The following is a 22225-nucleotide window of genomic DNA, read 5'->3' on the forward strand; positions in this document are numbered from 1 at the left end:
CTAAGGATGGACTGATTGATATATGAATGGGGTTTGTTCCATTATCCTAAGGCTGTGTTGTGGAAATTGAGATATTTGAATCAAGTGAATCTAATAAAATCTCTTTTCGTAAGACGTTAATGTGTTTACCATCCCCATGTCTCTATAAATTATTTTGAATCTGACCGTGAGCCTGATGTAACATGGTGGATTAGTGCTTTCATTTGTCATAAATGAAATAAGGAAAGTAGTATTATCAATTTCAACAACCATTTTTTTTTTACTATAGGAGACTTCGGGACAGCCCTTGAAAACTCCCAGACACAGTAGCAAACGATCGAGCTGAGGTCTGGAACACATTTGCCCTTCAAATCACAAATGATACAAGAAGTTTAGACAGAAGGAGGGACTCTGGAATTTCTCAAATAACTGCAATGACAGATGCGTTGATCAACAGCCAGCCATAAACTTTTATTGTAAACAGTAAATAGTAGACATAACTACTTGAACACATGTTTGAGGCTTTGCCAAGAAAACAGCCAGCATGAAGAAAAAAGACTGGATATAACAAACTTGCCATTGACCGAATTAAACAGGTGCATCATCGTTCAAGACAGCTGGTAAACCTTAATGCGTTGAAGAGCAGTTACATTCCGATTTAAGAGTTACTGTTAAAAAATTGCTGAAGTGGTGCACTTTTTTCCACATGGGTAATGTATCATAATAACAAACTAATGGCGAAAAAGTAGCATGAAAACAAGCGAGAATTTCAGTTACTTTCAGGTATAAACACTTTAAATGTTAACGATTTGAATCATTTTGTTTTCGCGTGTGAAATAAGAAAGGTAGAAAGAAGAATTGACAATCATTATCAATAGGCTCCTTAAACCAAATCCAAAGTCAAGAACATCATTCACAATCATCTTCAACACCTGAAATCGTAAATACTCCTTTGTGTTTAAAACAAATCTGACACTTCAGATTTGACACTTCAGATGTGGTTTTCATCAGATGTTCGTATAATAACATCCGCTTTATCTTCCCTTCCATGCATTTATTACAAAATCATCTCCTGGGTTTCACATTGAAGAGCTTCAACCTGAATGGCTTGTTTTGTTTATTTAACAGATTATACCGCTCGTCTCGAAGCATTTCATTGCTATGCCATGTTACACACAAAACGTACAAAAGCCATTCTGCCTTATATTTAAAGTAACACTATGCAAAGTGACACACTTCCCCGCTTGGGTTTAGTGGTATATAGCTACTGAAAATGGAAGGTTAACCTATCAAAAGAACTTGGACAGTTTGTTTCAAACTGAAGCTATCAAGTAAACACATCTAACATGCAGCAATGAACTTTGTCAGAAGCGCACAAAAGTGTCTTATGTTTCAAATAACATAATATTATCTAGAGCGCTTTTTAAAAATTCGCTTTACAGATACAATTTCATAAATTGTTGATACGATTTCTTATTTTGTACTTTTTGAATGTATTATCCAAACTTTGTTAAAAGGATCTTTCGGCTATATTTGCTATAATATTTTATGAGCCGCATGTCCCCTTTGACAGTATGTTAGAAACGTTAAGTCCCGATGGACGACCCTTTCCGTCCCGTTTAATGGTGTTTAGATGAATTTTGGAGTTGCTATGGGCTTACTGCATCGCCTTGATGAGAAAACCGGAAAAGGAGGAATAACTATAGCCACGGACACTTGTTCCACTACTACTCTGATTTGTGATGCGAACCGTATCCCCGCTGGCCATAACGAGGACCGCTGAATTACTGGACTGGTGGTTGTAGCCTGAATGACTGTCACGAACATAAAAGATGCGTTGCCCGTTAATTTCCAGCTGTGCTTTTGGCCTCGGTCCTGAGGTAAAGCCCATGATGGTCACGCTGAAGAAATAAACCCCAGCGGTGAGGCAGGTGAAGACTCCGGTTTCCGAATCGTACGCGTCTCCGATGTTCGTTTTGATGTTGTCAAAAACAACCACATCGCCAGAATTTCCTGTAAAAGAACTACTCAGGCTAGCGCTGAAAGCGACGACAGAGGGCGGTGCTGGGGTCACGTAGGTCGAGTCTCCAGGCTGACCCTTTCCTCCCTTCTCCCCCTTCTCTCCGCTAGGACCTGCCGGCCCAAGCTTCCCTGGCTGACCAACGAGTCCCTGAACCCCCGGCTCTCCTTGCTCCCCCTTCTGACCGTGATCGCCTATGTCTCCCTTGGGTCCAGGTAGACCCGAGCCAGGCTCACCTTTTTGACCTATTGACCCCTGGAGGCCGTTATTACCGGGTACACCTGGAATCCCAGGCAGGCCAGCTGGTCCCGCGGGACCCTGGAAGCAAGCGCTGCAACACGATCCTTTAGGCGGACATGCCGCTGACGTCTCGGAATCACTGGGTTGTGCAACTGCAAGGCAGGGACGATAGACGGCCAACAATAGCAGAAACGTGGGCATGAGTACGGCGGCAAATCTCACGTTCACCTATGCGTTGAGATAAAGAAAATGCATGTACCAAATTAGTCAGGATAAATCAAATGTACACCTGGAACATTACGATTAGTCTACATTATGAAAAAAAATGTAAGAAATAAACTAATGAACATAGGAGAAACTGTAAAGAAACTGAAAGGATGAAAGATGTCGATCGTGGGTTCTGTTGTCGATCTTAGACGGCCATGAAGAAAAAAACCTGTGCAACGTCAGGGGAAATCACGTCTGGCGATTTCCGAGTGTATGAGTTAATCTATATTCGTATAATTAATAACTTTGCATCACCCACAAATGCCGTTAATGCTGCATTACATTCACATGATGAACAACCTTTCAGGTCATAATTCACGGTGTCTATAAGTGCTTTATTGCTGTATCGGTGTTGACTGTTTTTCACAAGCTTACCTGCAATTCCATTACGGCGTTCCAATCAATGCTGCGCTAAAAAAAAATCTCGGGTCTCAGACAAGAACTGCAGATTTCAAAACGGTGCACTTTCAGTTGATCGTGATCAAAGACAGTTTACGGTCAAAACGATTGTATTTAGGAATTGTAGCGATCGATTTCCACGGAGCCAACTGAATAGCACGAAAAGACACACGGCTTAAAAACCCCAAGAACCTGATCACCGAAAATGATGCCCAAAATACAACTGACCAATGACAATATCAAAAAATGACATCATCCAACATAATTAGCGTAGATATCCAAACTACCGACCAATATGAAATCCCAACTAAATGACGTCACTGACTACGCCTCATTCTAAACCTCTACTAAATACACGGACGGTTGGAAGTTCACCTTCTTGCGGTTTCAACCAATCACATGCAGGGTTTCACATCACTTGATAGTGCAATCAGGTGTACTGCTTTCTTTTGTTTGGTGTACAGTTTCTTGAAGTCCTGATTTGCAAGTTGTAAAAATACACATTTGCTGAGGTATTGTCTTCAGCAACCCAGCGAAGGGACGGGTCTCGTGTACCACCATATACATTTTTGTATCCCCACTCTCTGGTTAAGTCATGAAATTATCTCAAAAATAAAAAATAAACCTTCTACAAACTGACAGGACAACGTATCGATAGTTGTCCTGCTTACTGACAGGACAACATGCAAAGATTGAGTGCCTGCCGTGTTGAATCAAACAGAGTAAAATGTTACTGATTTTAGAAATTGTTGGGGTATTGTACGTAGATTAGTTATGCTTGTCTTATTAAAATAGTGGTACATACGATTAAAACCAACACAGTAGTACTAGCATTGCATAAAAATAAAACGTATATATACAAATAAGTATGCCTTCAGCTGTGATTGGAGTTGTTCCAAGGATGGACGGATTGACATCAACGACGGATCTGGGGTGAGGGTGGGCAACAGGGGACATAACCTCTATATGATTGAGGTTTGTTTCATTATCCCAAGAATAAGTATGGAAATTAAGATAATTAAATCAAGTGAATTTCATGTAATCTCTTTACGTAAGACGTTAATGTGTTGAGCATCCCCACGTCTCTATAAAGTAGTTTGCACGTGACAATGAGCCTGATAGAACCTGGTCGATTAGTACTTTTTATTATCAATAAAGTATGGAAATCAGTATCATCAGTTCATTTGCAATTGTTTATTAGCTGGCAGGCTTCGGTACAACCCTAAACGACTCCCAGACTCAATTCACCCAAACGAGCGAAGTGGGGTCTGCCACACAGTTGACCCTATTATCACTTAAAAAAGCAAACGATTCAAGAAGTTTAGCCAAACGAAGGGACTCTGGAATTTCTCAAATAACTTCAATGACAGACGCACTGGTTCGCTTCCAGGATACCACGTCAGCAACCTTTATTATAGACAGCAAATATTATACATTGCTACTTGATCACACGTTTGAGTCTTTGCCAAGAAAACAGGCACAATGAACATAAAAGACTGAATATAAAAAGCCAGCATTCTTGCCATGGACCGAACTAACCAGGTGCACAATCGTTCAAAACAACTGGGTGAACTTTAATAAGGTGAAGAGGAGTCTTATTCCGATTTATAGTTAAACATTGCTGAACTGGAGAACTTTTTCCCACATCGTTAATGTATCATGGTGACAAACTCAAGGCAAAATGTCATAGGCCTAGAGAGAAGCGTGGGAATGAGTGAAGACTTCAGTTGCTCCAACAAGTTCAAGGCTGACACTACTCATGCTTTCTTAGCGTGAGAAAGGTATACAAACACTGTGAAAGTTTGGAATCGATTTGTCTCCCTTGTGAAATAAGAAAGGTAGAAAAGAAGTGATAATTATTATAAATAGGCTCCTAAAACCACATCCAAAGCCCACAAGATCACTCACAATTATATTTAACATCTAACATCGTCATAATGCTTTGCAGTAAAATCACCCGACGATAGATTTTACACTTCAGATGTGGTTTGGGTGATGGTTGTGATTTTGAATTAATGCATGCTCGTAATAACATCCGCTTTACCTTTACTTCTATGCATCCATGCATTATTGCAAAAATTCATATCCTGGGTTTTCAGAGTGAAGAACTACAACCCGAACAATCATGCTCGGCAGGTTAGTTTTTGTCGATAAGACCTGTGGCGAAGTCCTGCTTTCCGGGAATCATCCTATGAAAGTTGGGTCGCTATTAGCATTACCATGAAGCTAACTTTGTAAGTTACGTTTTTTCTTTACTCTTAAAGATGGTGACTCTTTCAAAGTTATAACACGGATGCGCGTATAGTTGCCATTCGCGTAGTGTACCTATATGTGTATAGAAAAACAAACGGTATAGAACAAGCGAACACATTTTACGTGAAAACACTCATTTCTGCCCTCGCGTCTGCTTTGATCATAAAAAAAAATTGTTTACCATAATGATCATGCAGTAACACTATACACAGCCGCTGCACTTTGGTGAGGAAGCTTTTACTTTTTTTAATTTAAAGCTAGTCATCATGATTAAACTTTCTATTACATTGCTGTGTGACTCTCGTGTCCCCTTCGGCAGTATGTTGGACACGTTGGTCCTGATACACCACCCTTTCCATCACGTTTATTGATGTTGTCATAAATCTGGACTTGCTATGGGTTTATTGCGTCGCTTGGATCAAAAACCCAGAAAAGGAGGAATAGTTACTACCAACAATTCTTTGTCCGCTGTTACCGTAAAGGTCTAAGTGAACCGTATCCCCGCTGGCCATTACGAGGACCGCTGAATTACTGGACTGGTGGTGGTTGCCTGGATGACTGTCATAAACATCAAAGATGACATGTCCGTTCATGTCCAGCCTTGCACTCGGCCTCGGTCCTGAGGAATATCCCATGATAGTCACGCTGAAGAAATAAACCCCAGCGGTGAGACAGGTGAATACTCCGGTTTCCGAATCGTACGCGTCTCCGATGTTCGTTTTGATGTTGTTAAAAATAACCACATCGCCACTATTTCCTGTAAAATCACCACCCAGGCTAGCGCTGAAAGCGACGACAGAGGGCGGTGTTGGGGTCACGTAGGTCGATTCTCCAGGCTCACCCTTTCCTCCCTTCTCCCCCTTCTCTCCGCTAGGACCTGCCGGCCCAAGCTTCCCTGGCTGACCAACGAGTCCCTGAACCCCCGGCTCTCCTTGCTCCCCCTTCTGACCGTGATCACCCATGTCTCCCTTGGGTCCAGTTAGACCCGAGCCAGGCTCACCTTTTTGACCTATTGACCCCTGGAGGCCGTTATTACCGGGTACGCCTGGAATCCCAGGCAGGCCAGCTGGTCCCGCGGGACCCTGGAAGCAAGCGCTGCAACACGATCCTTTGGGAGGACATGCCGCTGACATCTCGGAATCACTGGGTTGTGCAACTGCAAGGCAGGGACGATAGACGGCCCACAATAGCAGAAACGCGGACAGGAGCACTGCAGCAAATCTCACTCTCACCTGAACATAAACAGAAGAATACAACACATTAGCCTAAACCAATAGTTCACATATGAACATGGACACTAAGGCCTACATTTTCTTGGTCATTGTCAGTGGTTATTAAAGTTGACTAATGTCAATTGCATTACGTAATGACAAAAGAGAATATGTAGCAAATGTGGAGTTTAAGGATTCTTCGGTTTCACACTATTACACCAAAATGACACTCTGATTGTTTATCTTTTCATTGATATATTTGTTTTATTTATTATAGTATTTATTTGCTAAAAATCGGTAAAAAAAAAAAAAGGGCTACAGAATATATAAAAGAGCAGCCGTTCATTTTGTAGTCATTTTACATTTTTCTGTTGGTATTTGTTGCATATGAGTGACAATCTTTCATAATCATTTCTTTCCATGGGGTTATTTTCATATTTTAGTGTTATATTAAGATAACTTATGAAGATGCTTACCTGCAGTGCCATTTCTAGGTTCCATTCAGTGCTGTGCTCACAATTTACAGAGCTCCGACTCAGAACTGCAGGGTTCAACACGGTGAACGTTTAACTGAACGTGATCACAGTCAGTTATCAATAATAAACTCAACAAGCAGATTGGATCTAGGACTCTAAATCTATTGGTTTCCACACAAGCAACTGAGCTCTGCACCCGAATTACCGAACTTAAAACGCCAAGAAGCTGGTCACCGAAAAAGATGCCCGAAATACTACTAACCAATGACAATATCAGAAAATGACATCATCCAACAAAATTAACATATACCAATCCAAACTACGAACCAATGAAATGCCAACTTAAAAATATATTAATACGCCTTATTTCTTGTGTGAGAGTAAAAGGTCATTTCGTATTCAATTTTGTAAAGAGACACGCCTCTTAATTGTTAAGGTATTCAACCAATCACAGGGCTTCATTCAGCATCACGAGACAATGCACTCACTTTACTATTTTTTTTTGCGCACCAGAAAAACATTGCCGAAGTTTGCAACTTGTTTTCCAGATCCAAGTTAAGGGGCGGGTCAAAAAGTTTAGGGGCAGTCAAACCAAAGAGACTGCCTTTGAATAGCTGTTAAAGAGAAATAGAAGTTGGAAATGTAATCATATGATCTATAATCTGCTACGTAATGACTGGGGGAAACGCCAAAAAAAAAGGTTCATTAAACACTCGTTTGAAAGAGAAGGTCGAAGATTCGGGGTTGGTATTTTTGTTCACAGTCTGAACGCAAGCACAATTAGATGATTTTGGCCACACAAAAAATGAACAGAATTGAAGATAATTATGTTTGCGTTAGTTTTTGGTTCTTAGGCGTTAATGAGTACCATCAATTCGCTTTCATGTTGCTGTTTTCAGAAGGCCAGCGCGCATTCTTCTTTGTATTATATCTCACTCACTCGGTCGTTGACTCACTGTCCCTTGTAAAGTAGACTTGTTCAAGCCTCGCCTCGGCCCAAAAGTGAACTCAGATGACAACAAAGGCCCCTTAGATAGACCGGATGTGGCTGTGACCAGCTTTACTTGCCTTACCTAGTCTTGTCGTATTCAGTAAACGAAACACAAAATATATATGGTAACACCCCTGTCTTCCCATTGGCTATCTGGAATAAGTTTCACATCTGATTGGTTAGGTCTTTGTGAATATTTTGTATAATTATAAGGCATGATAGCAAGAATGACATTGTTGAAGCTATGTACTGTTAATTCTCACTGCATTCCTTACTACATTGTTACAGAGGACTTCTAAACTGTGTTTACACCCCCCCCCCCCCGGGCAATACACACAACCAATGAGCTGTGGATATAGACCATTATCATGTTGCGTCTGTCTTGAACTTTTCCTATTCAAATCAACGTAACCAAAAACGATGCTGGAAGGGAAAAGAGCTTGGTTCCTTTTTGCACAAAAAACATTATCATTCAGTACTTATATTGGATACAGGGAACATGACTGAAATGGTGGCAGCATGATAAAGGTCTATTGTCAGGGTTGGCCCCAAGAATGAAAAGAAGTTAAAATACTGTTTTATTCCCCGGTTTTCGCAAATGAATGCAACAAGAGAAGATAATTGCTGCAGTGCTGGCTATTGGAAACCAAGCTCGTACAATTTTCAAGACAGGAAATAGAACTAGGGGTACACGGGTACCAGGATACCCGTTAAAGAAACCCAGCATACCAAGATACCCGTTAAAGAAACCCAATTCTAAAACTCAAATCTAGATAGTTGCTGTTCAGATTGTACATAAAGGTCCAGAATACATCGGTGCGTCAATACAGCAAAATACAAGTGTACACTTGTAAGTGAACTTTATTACTTTACTTTGTAAACTGCAACTTTTTCGAGCGTCACAAACGTGACTATGTTTTGCTTTTCCATGTAGTCTGAGTTTCATTTTGAAAAATCCTCACAAACAACATTCAAAACCTTGTCTTTAATTGTCTGAGAAGTTATACTAACTATTTTCTGACGTTGGTTATGGATACCCGATCCAATAATGGAGCCTGTTCTTGACATCAGCAGTCGGGTACTCGAGTACCCGGTTCTGATGCACAGCCCTAAATAGAACACATTACTTTAAATCCCACCCGGGTCTTCAATATCAATGTATGAGCCTTTGCCACGTAAACCATCAACTCCAAGAAAGAAACTGGATTAAAAAGGGGAAAAAAATCCCCACCTTGACCAAATTAAACAGGTGCGCAATCGTTCAAAACCACTGATGATTTACGTCAGAGAGAGAGAGAGAAAGATTTCGATTCAAGACTATATGACCAAACAACGCTGAGTTGATGTCAATGACATGTGTTTTCAATATTATGTTTGAACCCCCACCAATCAATCCATCACCATCAGGGAAGAGACTTGGGGGGGGGGGAGAAGTCGTCCTTCCCAAATGTAATAGGAACACATCCGTTGAAAACATCTGGTGAGTTTGTGTTGAAGATCAACAACATTCCACGTCAAGACTGCAGCAGACTAAACATTGTTGAACTGATATCAATGACACGTACATCGTACATTTACCTGCTGATAAATGACATAGGGTTCAAATGCCGACGATGGTATCGTGGGAATCAGAGAAATTCATTTCTCACAGGATGTTTGGCTCGTGAAAACAGTTTATAAACACAAGGGTATCATAAACAATGTTGAACCTACGGGTTCGATTTTCTTTATAAATTTATGAAGTACTGGCAGAAGAGGACGTGACAAATATAAATTATTTTGAAACCATCTCGCCTTTCAACATTTTGTAATGGGAACGGATTTTATTATTTTATCGGCAATTGTGATTACATGGAATGTACTTTCAGATTTAGGGATTTGTTTTATTCAAAAAGATATCATGCGCTAGTTGACTTCAGACCTGAATACCTCAACTCCATTTTTTTATCAGAACGTCCCGTTGTGAATTCATGTAGTCCGGGAACCAGAGAAGTAAAAAAGATATTTCAGAATTGTCTTTTGTAAAAGTGTTCCGTGTTAGAAATGTTGTCCCATTTTCTTTCGAAAACACGCTACACAGTGAGTTTATAAGGAAGAACTCATGTAAGGTTGTCTATACAACCAAAATAAAGTTTAGGCATCAATTACTTTACATCTCTGTTCATTGTTGGGAGAAAGGTTGCATTAATCTTGCGTGAGAAGTCGAACGTGTAGTAAAGAATTTGAAAGTGTACAGACATGTACCGTACGCATCATATTGCAGGACACACATTGCCACACTCAGCGTTTAAGAAAGCAAACTTAGCTTTATGGTATTAAAACGCATTGAGTGCGAAAGAACGTTGTTGCCCCTAAGTGCAATAATAAAGATAATAACAATTAAAGCAATGGAACTTTAAAACGTTAGCCTAAAAAGAAGAAGAAACGGAAAACAAATGAACCAAAAACAAACTCCACGTTTCAAATATGGGTTTTTTCCTCCAAGGTTCCGTAAAACCTTTTCAGAAAAAAAGGAAGAAAAAAAAATGTGGGCCAACAACCGCTAGAAGAATATGATAATTCGGAAACAAGCTGCGAAAATAGATTGTGATTAGTGCGCATGCGTTAAAATCCTGCCGGCACGGTTCTCTTGGTGCGTTCGAGCGTGCTACTCGTGTTGACAAGAGTATACTATGAGCACCCGAACGGCAGGAGTACGACCCGCGCGGGTTAGCAAGAGTATACTCTCCGTCATGCCGGGAGTATACTCCTGCACCAAGAGTAATGCGCACGCAACATTTTCCTGTACTCGGGAGTAGCAAGAGTAACACACTCGAACGCACCCTTGTTGATGTCAAAGTCCAGACCCGTAATGAGTCTACCTTCTTGCTCCTTTCACCTCCTTGACCCAGAAATTTCCCTTTAGGCTAGATCAGATGTTTTATGAATCCCCCAGTTGGTCTACGTGGAGTTTTACTTTCGCTACCAGCCGTGGGAAACTGAAATACGTGCCAAATAAAAATTCGAGAAATGCAATAAAATAATAAGGACTTTCCGCCTTTTCCAGATGTTGTTTCTGCCTTGAATATACTTATGTCATGTTTAAAGGGTCCATTTTTTTTTACACGGGAGCATATTTGTAGTGAATATTCAATGTATATGAGTCATCCCTTTTTGGTAAAAACTAATTGCAAAGTGCACTTTTCTTATTTCACGTTATTACTGTGATGTCACTTTAGGGACATACACTTCAGATGAGGGTTTTTTTCTTTCAAATTGAAACCCCGAATTCTGCTTATTAAAAACATTTGTGAATAAAGTTGTCTTTAATACTGTTGTATACTGAAACGACAACGAGCCACTTAAAGCAGAAAAACAGCCCCAGCAAACCCCTCAAATTCTGGTGACTTTTGATTCTAAAAGAACACTGAGATGTGAAACTGAAGTTTCTATCTTGAATGACATCACAGTTTTGCTTATAAATATTGAAATTTCAATTAGCATATAACCAAAAAGGCAGCATAACGTCCTGAAATTTGCAACGTGAAGTTCACAAATAAAATTAAATGCACCACAAAGGTACATTTCAAGGATTGCGTTAAAAAAAAACTCCGTTTATACATAATCCCTTAAAGCATTTGTTCCATAAAATCAGTGTCATAAACTCAGTTCCATAAAATGTAGAAACTCACTCTAAGCGGGGGGGGGGGGGGGGGGGGGGGGGGGCAAGTTGGAGTGTTGAAATCCAAGAGTTTTATAAACAATAATCAAGATTCACAATATTATTAGTAGAGACCCCATGCAGGAAATTGTAAACACACTGAACTATATATCTTCACTTTGCTTATAACTGTACAACCTGGTATCACGTACGTCTGTATATCTGTTTTTGATTGTCTTTTTCGGCTTTGTAGGTACGGCGGTGCGACTATGCGGAGCCGACAATGCGTGGGGACCAGTTGACTACACTGGTTGCTCTCTCCAGTCCCTCGTGGATCTCTATGCCAAGGTAAGCCGACCAATGTTCACTACAGGCTGCGTTCGAGTAGCTTACATGTGTAGGTAAAACTTAAACGCAGCGTTCGATTAGCAATCGCGTGATAATCGGTCTGTCCTGCTGGCATCAACCGCCACTGCCCCAGCTCACAAGCGGGTCCCTGGTAGCTGCCCGGTTGTAATGACGTAACCGGACGATTTCGTGGCTAGACTGAAGATGGCGGGAACTTGAATACGGATTAAAACGGAGAGATTTATGACACAAAATATTCCCAATCATTAACGGTATTGAATCGGATATGTTCAGAGTATATTATTCCGATTCCACCAGTTATTGACATGGTTGCAATTAGTGGCGTAGCCACCAGGGGGGGGGGGGGATGACCGCCCCCCCCCCCCATGAAACCTTGTCGCTCCCCAGTCGCCCCCCCCCCCTGAGATTTTGAGTTTCTAAAAAAAAATATCATTGATCTACATGACGCCATGGGCGTCAATCACTTTTGGAAGGGTGGGGTACAAAATATCAAATGCCCCCCCCCCCGCGGATTTTTAGAAAATATTGGTTAAAGTGGTCATGTCAGAAATTGCCTCAGATAGCACCACAGAGCATTTAGAATCCAAATTTTTCGGGGCCCTTAAGCGGGCCCCGAACCCCACGCCGTAAAGGCTTCGCGCTTCGCGCTTCGCGCTTCGCGCTTCGCACTCGCATCAGTTCTGATCAAGGTATGTCCGCCCCCCCCCCACACTTTTGAGAAGCGATTGACGCCCCTGCATGACGCCCCTCCATGAAATGTTCCAGCCCCCCCCCCCCAGCGCCCCCCCCCCAACTGAAAAATTCCTGGCTACGCCTCTGGTTGCAATGATAAAACTAATTCTACCAGTGGAGCGCAGCAGACAGTGGTATACCTGATGGTTTTACATTTTTAAGCCCCGCCAGCCCACAAGATCAGAATGCCAGGCGAATACACCGCCGCGTTCGATTAGCCTAATTTCGTGGCTTCCTTGAGTGAATACATCTGGAGGCTACTCGAATAAATCCAAAGACAGCTGGATAAACGCGGCTGTATTTACGTGACTGCCGGTTGATTATGAACAGATTTTGGACGGCAAACGACGGGAATTTGCAATAACACTTCCAATGATGCGAAACAGTGGAAAGGTGGAATATATACGTTATATCTTGAAGTGGATTGTTCAGGTGAAATCTGGGGTCCACTCTGGGGTTTCTTCACGGCTCGAGTAGAGGCATTTGTTACTAAGTTCGTTTTCCTGAGTTTTTTTTTACATGATTCTTATAATCTCTTTGACGTAAATTTCGTGTAAAGAGTGCCGGGAAGTAGGAATTGGAGACATAATATTAACTACCTTTAATTCTTCCATTTCAATAAACTGTGTCCAATATCTGAAGTCTGAGAAAGTAAGTAAAACATTTAATCCGCAAAGGGAACTGACTTCGACCTCGGTACGATGCTCTAGAGGTGACATGTTCAAGTCCCGCTCAACAACTGATTAATTAAGGGGGGAACTGACTATAACCAATCAATTAGGCCCCGCCCACTACTCGCCTGTGCAAAAGCACATGCACTTGTTCACTGCCTAACTACATCATACTCCAGCCGCAGGTCGGATATTGATCTTAGCTTTTATTTGGTCATCAGTGGGCGGTACTTGATGGATCGGTCATTTAGAGTAAAGCCGTGTCCGAAAGTTGTGGCTGCGGCTGAAATCAACACTTGCGCCTATGGAAGCCGATGGCTAGTGGCTACAGCCACTTCCCATAGACGTGTGTGTTATTCTCGGCCGCAGCCAGTTGTTTCGGGTGCTAACCCTAACCCTTAGTTTCTTCGCTTGCGTAATTATGACACAAATGACAACTTCAAGTACGTGCAAAGTCACTCTGTGAGCTTTTTTTTCTCTTTTTTGTTAAACCAGAATCAACATCATATCACTTTCCATCCCTACAAAATACAGTACCGTGAAATCTTGATAAGTCAAACCTCAAGGGAACAGGTTCAAAATTTGACTTAAGCAGAGTTTTGAGTTGAGCATGGTTGTATATCTTTGTTGAACTACTGAAGGCAATGGATTCTGGTGTACAAAGAATCTGTTTCGTTGCCTTCAGATGACGGATGTACGTAAATCGGGGAGGTGTTTTTTTTTCTTTCGGCGAACCCGTTTTAGCGAAGTACCGGCGCACCGTTTTACGATTTGCCGCGCGACCTTTGAGCGCGCTGCGGGGATACCACCGTTGCCACGCATCGAGGTGGGTTGCCGCGCGACAGTCAACGTTTTAGGCAAACATCCCGGCCCATTAGCTCCGTCGTTAACAGCGGGCGCGTCGGGGGAAGTGCCCCAAATAAATTTCTCTCACTTGAAAGTTTGAAATGAACGACGATAAAAGCACAGGGCATTTTTCTATAAGGTCAGTTACAAAGTCATTTGGGTGAGTTTCAGCAGTAACAGGGACGGAAGATGCAATATTACTCACGGACGTTTACGAATAGAATAGAATATTAACAGAATTTTGTAATGATAATATTAATAGTGTCATTTTAAAGCTTATTCGGAGCCTTTTGCAAATTTGCATATTCATAAGGAACACGATGATGCCATCTTGGGCAGAAACCTTAGTCTTTAAGCCTCCAATTCAGCTTCAAAAGTTGCACGAGTTTTGTCGTTGTTGATAAAGTACACGGCGTGACAGCAAGTCAGTAAGCAAACTTATGAACATATTTTTTTTCAGTGAGCTGCATTGTAGGTTCTTAATATTCTTAATTGCCTTCACTTTTGAGTGTGTTCCTAAAGAAACATCACAGCAATAGCGCCCTCAATTGTCATCAAACAGCACGGATATTTAAACTAATCACAGAAAATGCACTTAAAACACCTGAACATGCGACGGTCTCTCATTTTTTTTCCTTCTATTCTTCATATGAAAATATATATTTGTACATAATATGTTTCCATATACAAATATTTTCATGGAGACTTTAAAGGCATACGCTTTTCTTAGCATTTTGTTCGTTTCTAATAATAACCACTCAAAAATCCTTCATGTTGAAGTTTCAGCTCAGTGGATATTACACTTTTCGAGAGAAAAAAAAGTTAAAAACAACGCACAACCTTATGATCACGAAACACGAGTTTGTTGCTAGCACTCTTTATTTCTAAAAATCAGTCAATCGACTGATCGTCGGAAATTTCTGTACTTCTTTGAAAAGACAGCAAGCCAGACGGGTTAATTTCACGGTACTTCGGTAGGTATACTCTTGGGACACGTGCCAAAGATCCAAACAAATTACTTTTAACCTCGCCTAAATGTCAGGACGCGTGACGGTATGTTCCTTCCAAAATCATTTGTAGAGACACAAAGATACATTAGCCGAAATGGATGGGGGACTTTAACGGGTCGACTGGCGTGTCACAGCGAGGACTCCGTAGCGACACAGGGCCCCATAAGCTATTGACCCCGTGTCAATGCCATCAGTTTGTTATATTATCATGTGTGACATGATGAATGTTGGCCAAGACATGCCTGTGGCTATGGATTGGGCAAGACGCCGATAGTGCATAATGTACATTAGTTCTATTCGTTTTGCTCCTTTCTGAAATTCAGTTCATGGCCAATGAACCTATAGGGACTCTATGATCGTGACAAGCAGTAATGATTCGTGTACATTGACAACGTGAAATAAAATAGAATTATGATCTGGATTTTCAAGAGGAATATTTCAAATTGCAGTTAGGTTTTTTGTGATTTCCTGTTATATTAATTTTTGCAATGAAATAATTTGTAATTCTAAAAGTATGATTTGCGCCGTAGTTCGGCCTGTCCGCCCCAACAGTTTGGTATTTGACATAAAAAGTGTGATTAAAGGAATAATTTCACAGGCAGTTTAGTGCCATTACTATCTTTAAAAAAGTAAGCTTTCTCACAATGTTTTTGATGGGATTTTTTTGGATACCGGCAAATGATCTATCTACCTTTAAAGAGAGTTGCACATATAAATACAACACCAATGCAAAATCGTCGCAGCGAGTTTGAGCAAAAATCTATAAACAAATGTCGACTCTTTCCCATGATGCACTACGGGTACAGCAGGATTTGCGCCACCAACGACGGTTCCTCTTTATCGTGAACCGCTCGTGTGGTTTTTTTTGAGCGGCACTTTGGTTGCAGATCGAGTCTCTTCTTATGAAGATACTCGAACAATCCTGCAATTAAAAGTCAATAAGCAAAGTACATTCCCCGCGTACAGTTTCCCATTAGGCCGGGTCTGGTAATGGACCCCATTTGTTACACTTCGGTGTAACACACTTCGCTGTCAATGAAAAGGTTATCTTCATTAATGAGAAAGTCAAAAGTACATGCTTCTATTCACTGTCCTTTATAAACGAGTTACCTGTATTCGTCGAGGGAGGCGGTAGTGCCCGTAAATCATTTACAGAAATACCGACTGCAGTCGTAAATTTGATGTGAGTGCATTTATCTGCCATACATTCGGTTTGCAACATTATTTTTGTCTTGAGGTCATCATTTCTGAGGTCACCATTTTGTGAGGTCACCCTTGTGTGACATCATTTTGTGAGGTCACCATTTTGTAATGTTATCTTGTGAGGTCATCCTTTTGTGAGGCCATCGTTTTCCGAGGTCATCATTTTGTGAGGTCATCATTTTGTGAGTCACCATTTTGTGAGGTCACCATTTGATGAGGTCGTCAATTTGTGTAGAGGTCGTTTATTATAGACCCTTTGCAAAGCGCGCCCTCATCGAAGACAGGTTTTCGTCATTCAAATCCAGTGAGAATGGCAGTACAATGCAACTATTGATGCGCGTCTAGAGGAACAAAGATACTCGATTTCGTTTATTTTATAAAACAAAAATCACGAGTCGCCCAATACATTTTCAAACAAAATTCGTAAAGTCTTTTTTCTTATGCCGTCATAAGATTGACACATTGTGTCGAGGTAACTACAATCTTATGGTTTTTTCTCTTAGTTACGAGAGTTAGAAAGGTTTCAGTGGTCTTCATTGAAGCAGTATTTTTGTATGGTTTTGTCGTTGGTATACATAGGTTTCAAATGCCAGTAACACCGTCACCGGGGATCTAGCGACATCGGTCAGCGAGTTAGCCACGGGCACCATGCCAGCAAGCATCGCGTACTCCGGGCAGCTAGCGCTGGCCACAAACATCATACTGGAGGTTTTTACCAAGAAGGACCTTACTGGGCTTACGGTAGATGCAGCGGATACCTACATACAGGTATGGACACTGATATGCATATCCGAGAACACTATAGCTGTCACTGCGCAGATTCACGAAGGCCCCTTTAATGGCGGGAGCATTGTTCCACGCTCCGAAAACTCTGTTTAGCAATTAAACACAATCTTGCTATCACTTTGCTAACATGTTTAGAAGCTTAACAATATCTGTCCTATTCTAAACAGCAATGTTCAATTGCTCAACGCTATCCATCAATACTGTAAGTATTGACATGCTATTATTAACATGTTTACAAACATGATAGGAAGAATGTGTTTAGAGAAGTGATTAACTGCTAAACACAGTTTTTGGAGTGCACCTATTTGTATCGGGGAACTGTGGCCTTTAGTGGTTATGGTTTGTGACTCATGATCAGAGGGTTGGAGGTTCGAATTCAGCTTCTGTCCATATGTTGTGCCCTTGGGCAAGCCACTTCTCCTCTACTCGCATCTCTTCATCACCTAGGAGTAAAAAATGGGCACCGGCATTTTTTTAGCTGAGGGAGTAACCTGCGATAGACTAGCGTCCCATCCCATAATGAAAAGTTTTGGACATTTGCTCATCGCAACACTGCGTGTACACGCTCAGTATGTGTGCGCGTGCGTTGTTGAGACACCAAAACACGCATATCTTTTAAACTGGGCAACGTACAAATCTGGGGTGATCAGAACATGGAAGAAGACATCTTCAGCTTTCTATAGGAATGGAATTTGTCAATGACAGTGCTCGGCACGTAACGACCATTTTAGTTTGAAAAAACACATCCACGCTTTGTGCTTCTATTCAATAGTGCACATCCACGAAGCGTAAACTAGTTTTTTTAGCACGCATGTCCAGGTGTTTTTTACCACAGCGTCAAAACAAAAAGGTCAACAACCTTGGGGTGACGACATTCATACAGTTGATAAAATTCTCTATACATGTATGCTGATATAAGAAACATGCTAATTGGAAAATAAATTCTGACGACCATTTTGGCTTGAAAAAAATTTAGCCCGTCAGTGTTTTGATTAGTTAGCCCATGGTTAGCCCACAGTTATCCACCCACACACGCGCGCGCGCGTTTTATGTACATTGTATATAAATGCGCCTGCCTATTGTATAACGTGTGTTCTGTAGTGTGTGTATGCAGCGCCCCGCGTATTTGAGCTTATGTCCGCTTCATTATGTGGGGCAATATGAATATTCTCAGTTGTTTCATGCCACTGACACCGGAGACAACAACAATGACTGGCACATTGCACAGTTCTTTTGCCATTGATGGGTGCCTTCGTGAGTGAACAGAAACAGCGCGCTCGGACGGGTCTACAGACCGATCCGAATTGCAAACCTTTTGTGATGTAATACCAAGGTGGCTTTCCACCATTAATTCCTGTAACTTTTGAGGTAAATTTGGAGAACGATTTGTCCAAAATTACGGCGGGATAACTAGACGTCTGTTTGTGGGAAATTTGATTATCCTGCTTCTTAACCAAATATTAAGAGCTTTCACAATGATATCAAGTTGGAAAACATGCAGTGCAGATTTCAAAGGAGGAAGTCCAGTAACTGTACACTCTAAAAAGCCCCATGTTAGATTTGACCAGGAATCCGGTTCATATTTCACCGGACTCTTGACCGGGTCAAAATGACACTTTACCGGGTCAAGATGACTCTTTAGCGGGTCGAAATGACACTTTACCGGGTCGAAAAAACTTTTTTGGTCGGGTCAAAAACTAACCAGAATATTGTCAATTTGACCCGGAAGAGTGTCAATTTGACCCGGAAAAGTGTCAGCTCAAATAAGACCTGGAATCCAGGTCAAATACGACCTGGAATCCGGGTCAAATCTGATCCGGAACTGTTTAGTGTACATTTTACAGTTTAACATTTGTTCTTGATCTCATTTGTAGAATATGTTGGCCTCAGTTGACAATCTACTGGATTCTGGGAGCTTTGCAGCCTCGTGGACAAACATTCACCAGGTATGTGCTCTGTGCATGGGCGTCGCGAGGGGGGGGGGCAAGGGGGGCACTTGCCCCCCCCCCCCCCCCCCTGGAAAAGCAAAAAAAAAAAAAAAAAAAAAGAAGAAAAAAAAAAGAAAAAAAAGAAAAAGAGGCGCGAAGACAAATTGGTGTAAATTTGATGAGTTGGGGGGGGGGACAAAATGTCCCTGCCCCCCTCTAAAACTGATACATCGAAAATGTGTTGAGAAATACAAGCATTTTTTGGCAAAAACATTTTTTGCCCCCCTCTAGAAAAAATCCTGGCGACGCCCATGGCTCTGTGATTTTACTTGCTTTACAGAATGGCTATTACAAATCGGGGCATTTATCGGGGAATTGTTGCCAAAAGAATTGAAGAAAAGGAGTAAGCAAAATGTTACCAACCGAACGTATAACGTCAACTTTCTTACCAAGGACTGATACCGCGATGAATTTTGCTAAACACATAACTTTGATGACCATGGTTTTTGTACTTTAATGCTCAATGGCGTTGGGCCCTCTTCAACTACTCGTTCTTAAACTGCATTTTACTGAAGATTGACCTAATTGTATAGTTGCGCGTACAATATGCCCTGCGTTAATATCAACACAATCGGAAATGCCATCCCCCAACAGAATTGTTAACCAAAAAAAGGTGTTTCCACGTGCGTCGGTAGAGAGGGTGTGTTGGAGTGGGTGTTTTGAGAAGTTTCAAAACCGTGTCGGCAAATTAATACATGAATGCCGTAACGTAGAGCGCCACACCTTGCCCATATTGCCAATGATCCACAGCTATGAACAGCGCCCCCATATACTGACCCTGATGTGTCCAGCCCCCACCCCACTTTTTGACTGAAACCAATCCTGGCTACCTTCCAGCACAAAGACAATGTCCCCCCCCCCCCCCCAAGCCGCTAGCAAAATCCTGCATGAGCCATTGAAATGGACACAGATGTATATTTAAGGGATTTTGAACAGAAAAAAGTTGAGCCGTATTTGTCAATGAGGGCGCACTTCACATATGCATCGTCAGAAAGTGTGATGTTTATTTACCCTCAGAACCTGTTCAAAAATGAGCTTATATCTCCTGGGATCACAATGTTTGCGGACTTCCAACACTGCATCGGCAACCGTAATTATGATATAATGCATTCTAACAAGTCGGGCGCGTTAATGACGTACAATTAGAATGCGCGTGCTGCATTAATGACGTCCACTGAAATGAGTTATGGGAGAATTTCGCACTTACTGCTGACGCGCCGCGGACTTCGCATTATTTAATGCCAAGGCCTTTCCCGTGAGAGACGACTCGAGTCATACATAAAGATAGCGTGTAATTACTTTGATGTAGTGCTCGAAAATGTAAAAGCGACTTCTGCTCTCGTACATCTGGTAGAGTGATTGGTTCAAATGTTAAAGCACATTGAATTTTCAATCTAGCCTGGGTTGACGGGCCTTTCAGACGTATTTTGTATCAACACTAATACTCAGTGAAACAGCGTGTGCTGAGTATAGTCTGTACTTTTTATCAATGAATAGTCGTAAGAAGCACGTAGACCATTCGATTCCAATGAAGTGAATTAGCTAGAATCGACTGTGAATTATCCAAGAAAGGAACATATTAAAAGAATATAGACAACATATAGGCAACACGAAAACAGTTTCGAAACTTATTACCTCGGTGTTTTATGATTCTCATAAAAAAAGTCTCCTTTTTTTCTTTTTTTCCAACAAGTTTCGAATTTTCCCCTAGAAGTATTATGTTTTAGCCGGATACTTATTTTATAGCAGACAAGTTCTTTTTCTTTTCTGAATCGCGGCTCCAGAGGATATTTTTTTAAGCATTAAGGCCTACGTGCACAAGATGAATACTACTAGTCTCCACTCAAGCATGGCGATAAAACCATGCTCCCAATCATAGGAAAGTACATTGAAAGTGCGAGGTGTATCCCCATGCAGATCGTTGTGTAGAAAAACATCATCCCCCCCTCCGCTGGCCACGCCTATGTGTTATGATAAGAACAAAACCAACATGGCTGGCGTACGATGAACATCGAATGAACTTCGGATGATTATCCAAGTCGTCTGCGAAACAAACAGACTGCACAGATTCTACTATGTACTAAACTTAAGCTGATTTATTCAAACCGGATAAACAAGACTGATATTTGAAAGGAGGGGAGATTTTTTCCAAGCACTCTCAAGAGCTCTCCCCCCCCCAAAAAAAAACAACCAAAGGACGGAGGGTGAAGTGTGTGAGAAAGTATCTCAAGTTACATGATGAGTACGACGGTCGAGTGTTACATCGCAGTTCCGCATTATCATGATGCCCCTAGGCCGGCGCCAACCGACCACCGGGGGAAACGCACTGCTACTCCCCATGGGCTTTCCCGCGTCGACCCGCTGGCCAGGGGTTGGCTTACGTGCTCCGTGGTGCGTATCGCACACATGCAAATAGCGTCCAAGTCTACGAACTTGATTGAATTATTTAAAGGGCCCATGCGATGCAAAAATGCATTAGTGTGTATCGGAACCAAATACATGTTTATGCTAATTCAATTTACATAATAGTCATGAGCAAAACCGCAATGTCATAGTAAACTTCAGTGAAAAAAAGCTCACACAAGCAAAGCATTTTAGCCATTTCTTATTCATTGATTTCTTTTTGGCGATCTTGACCCAGTTTTCCAGGTTTGCCTAGACTTGTGTTGTTTTAAGAAATTTTGAAAAAAAAGTATCTCCTTTTGTTTCGTTTTTTTCCCAAGTAACCCTTAGAGTATGCCCACAAATATCGTCATGACGAATCCTCAAAAATGTCAGTGATGACGTAAAAAGCAACACGAGATGATGGTTACAGCATGTTTAGCAACAGTCACATCGTAATGCATGAGTAGAGAAAATCCATCAATTTGAGGGAGATGAAACAGACTTACGCACACGACACATTATGGATGTTCACATAAAAGGCTTTTAAAAGGATGGGAAATCGGATAAATTTTTCCCCTGTGAGAAACGAACTGTTTACATTGTGAAGCATTGCTCGGGCCGTGTCTGGCATTATGAAATTGCCCATACACGAACGTACACTTCGTCCTTCAAAACAAATGTTGCTTTCCTATAACTGAATTTGATTTTGAGATTCGAACCAGACCTATGTGCCCATTAATAGTTCACGTTATGAGAAAG

General features: G+C 41.4%; 3 protein-coding genes across 3 annotated transcripts in view; 1 reads left to right on the top strand and 2 right to left on the bottom strand.

The window, feature by feature from the left end:
* Positions 1–22225, top strand: part of LOC119735548 (adhesion G protein-coupled receptor L3-like) — a 52533-nt gene that overhangs the window by 11154 nt on the left and 19154 nt on the right. The window contains exons 3-5 of the mRNA XM_038209283.1: positions 11730–11824; positions 16887–17075; positions 18968–19039. Of these exons, the coding sequence (XP_038065211.1) occupies positions 11730–11824; positions 16887–17075; positions 18968–19039 (356 nt within the window). The remainder of the gene's footprint in view (positions 1–11729; positions 11825–16886; positions 17076–18967; positions 19040–22225) is intronic.
* Positions 726–2779, bottom strand: LOC119735545 (otolin-1-like). The gene has a single exon (XM_038209280.1). The coding sequence runs from the start codon at positions 2438–2440 to the stop codon at positions 1637–1639; it is 804 nt and encodes a 267-aa protein (XP_038065208.1). The 5' UTR covers positions 2441–2779; the 3' UTR covers positions 726–1636.
* Positions 5774–7014, bottom strand: LOC119735546 (otolin-1-like). Its single transcript, XM_038209281.1, is given in 3 exon segments — positions 5774–5894; positions 5896–6390; positions 6846–7014. Coding segments are annotated over 3 exon segments (603 nt in total). The 5' UTR covers positions 6858–7014; the 3' UTR covers positions 5774–5798.

This window comes from Patiria miniata, unplaced genomic scaffold, assembly GCF_015706575.1.
Source record: "Patiria miniata isolate m_02_andy unplaced genomic scaffold, ASM1570657v1 HiC_scaffold_29, whole genome shotgun sequence".
NCBI lineage: Eukaryota > Metazoa > Echinodermata > Asteroidea > Valvatida > Asterinidae > Patiria > Patiria miniata.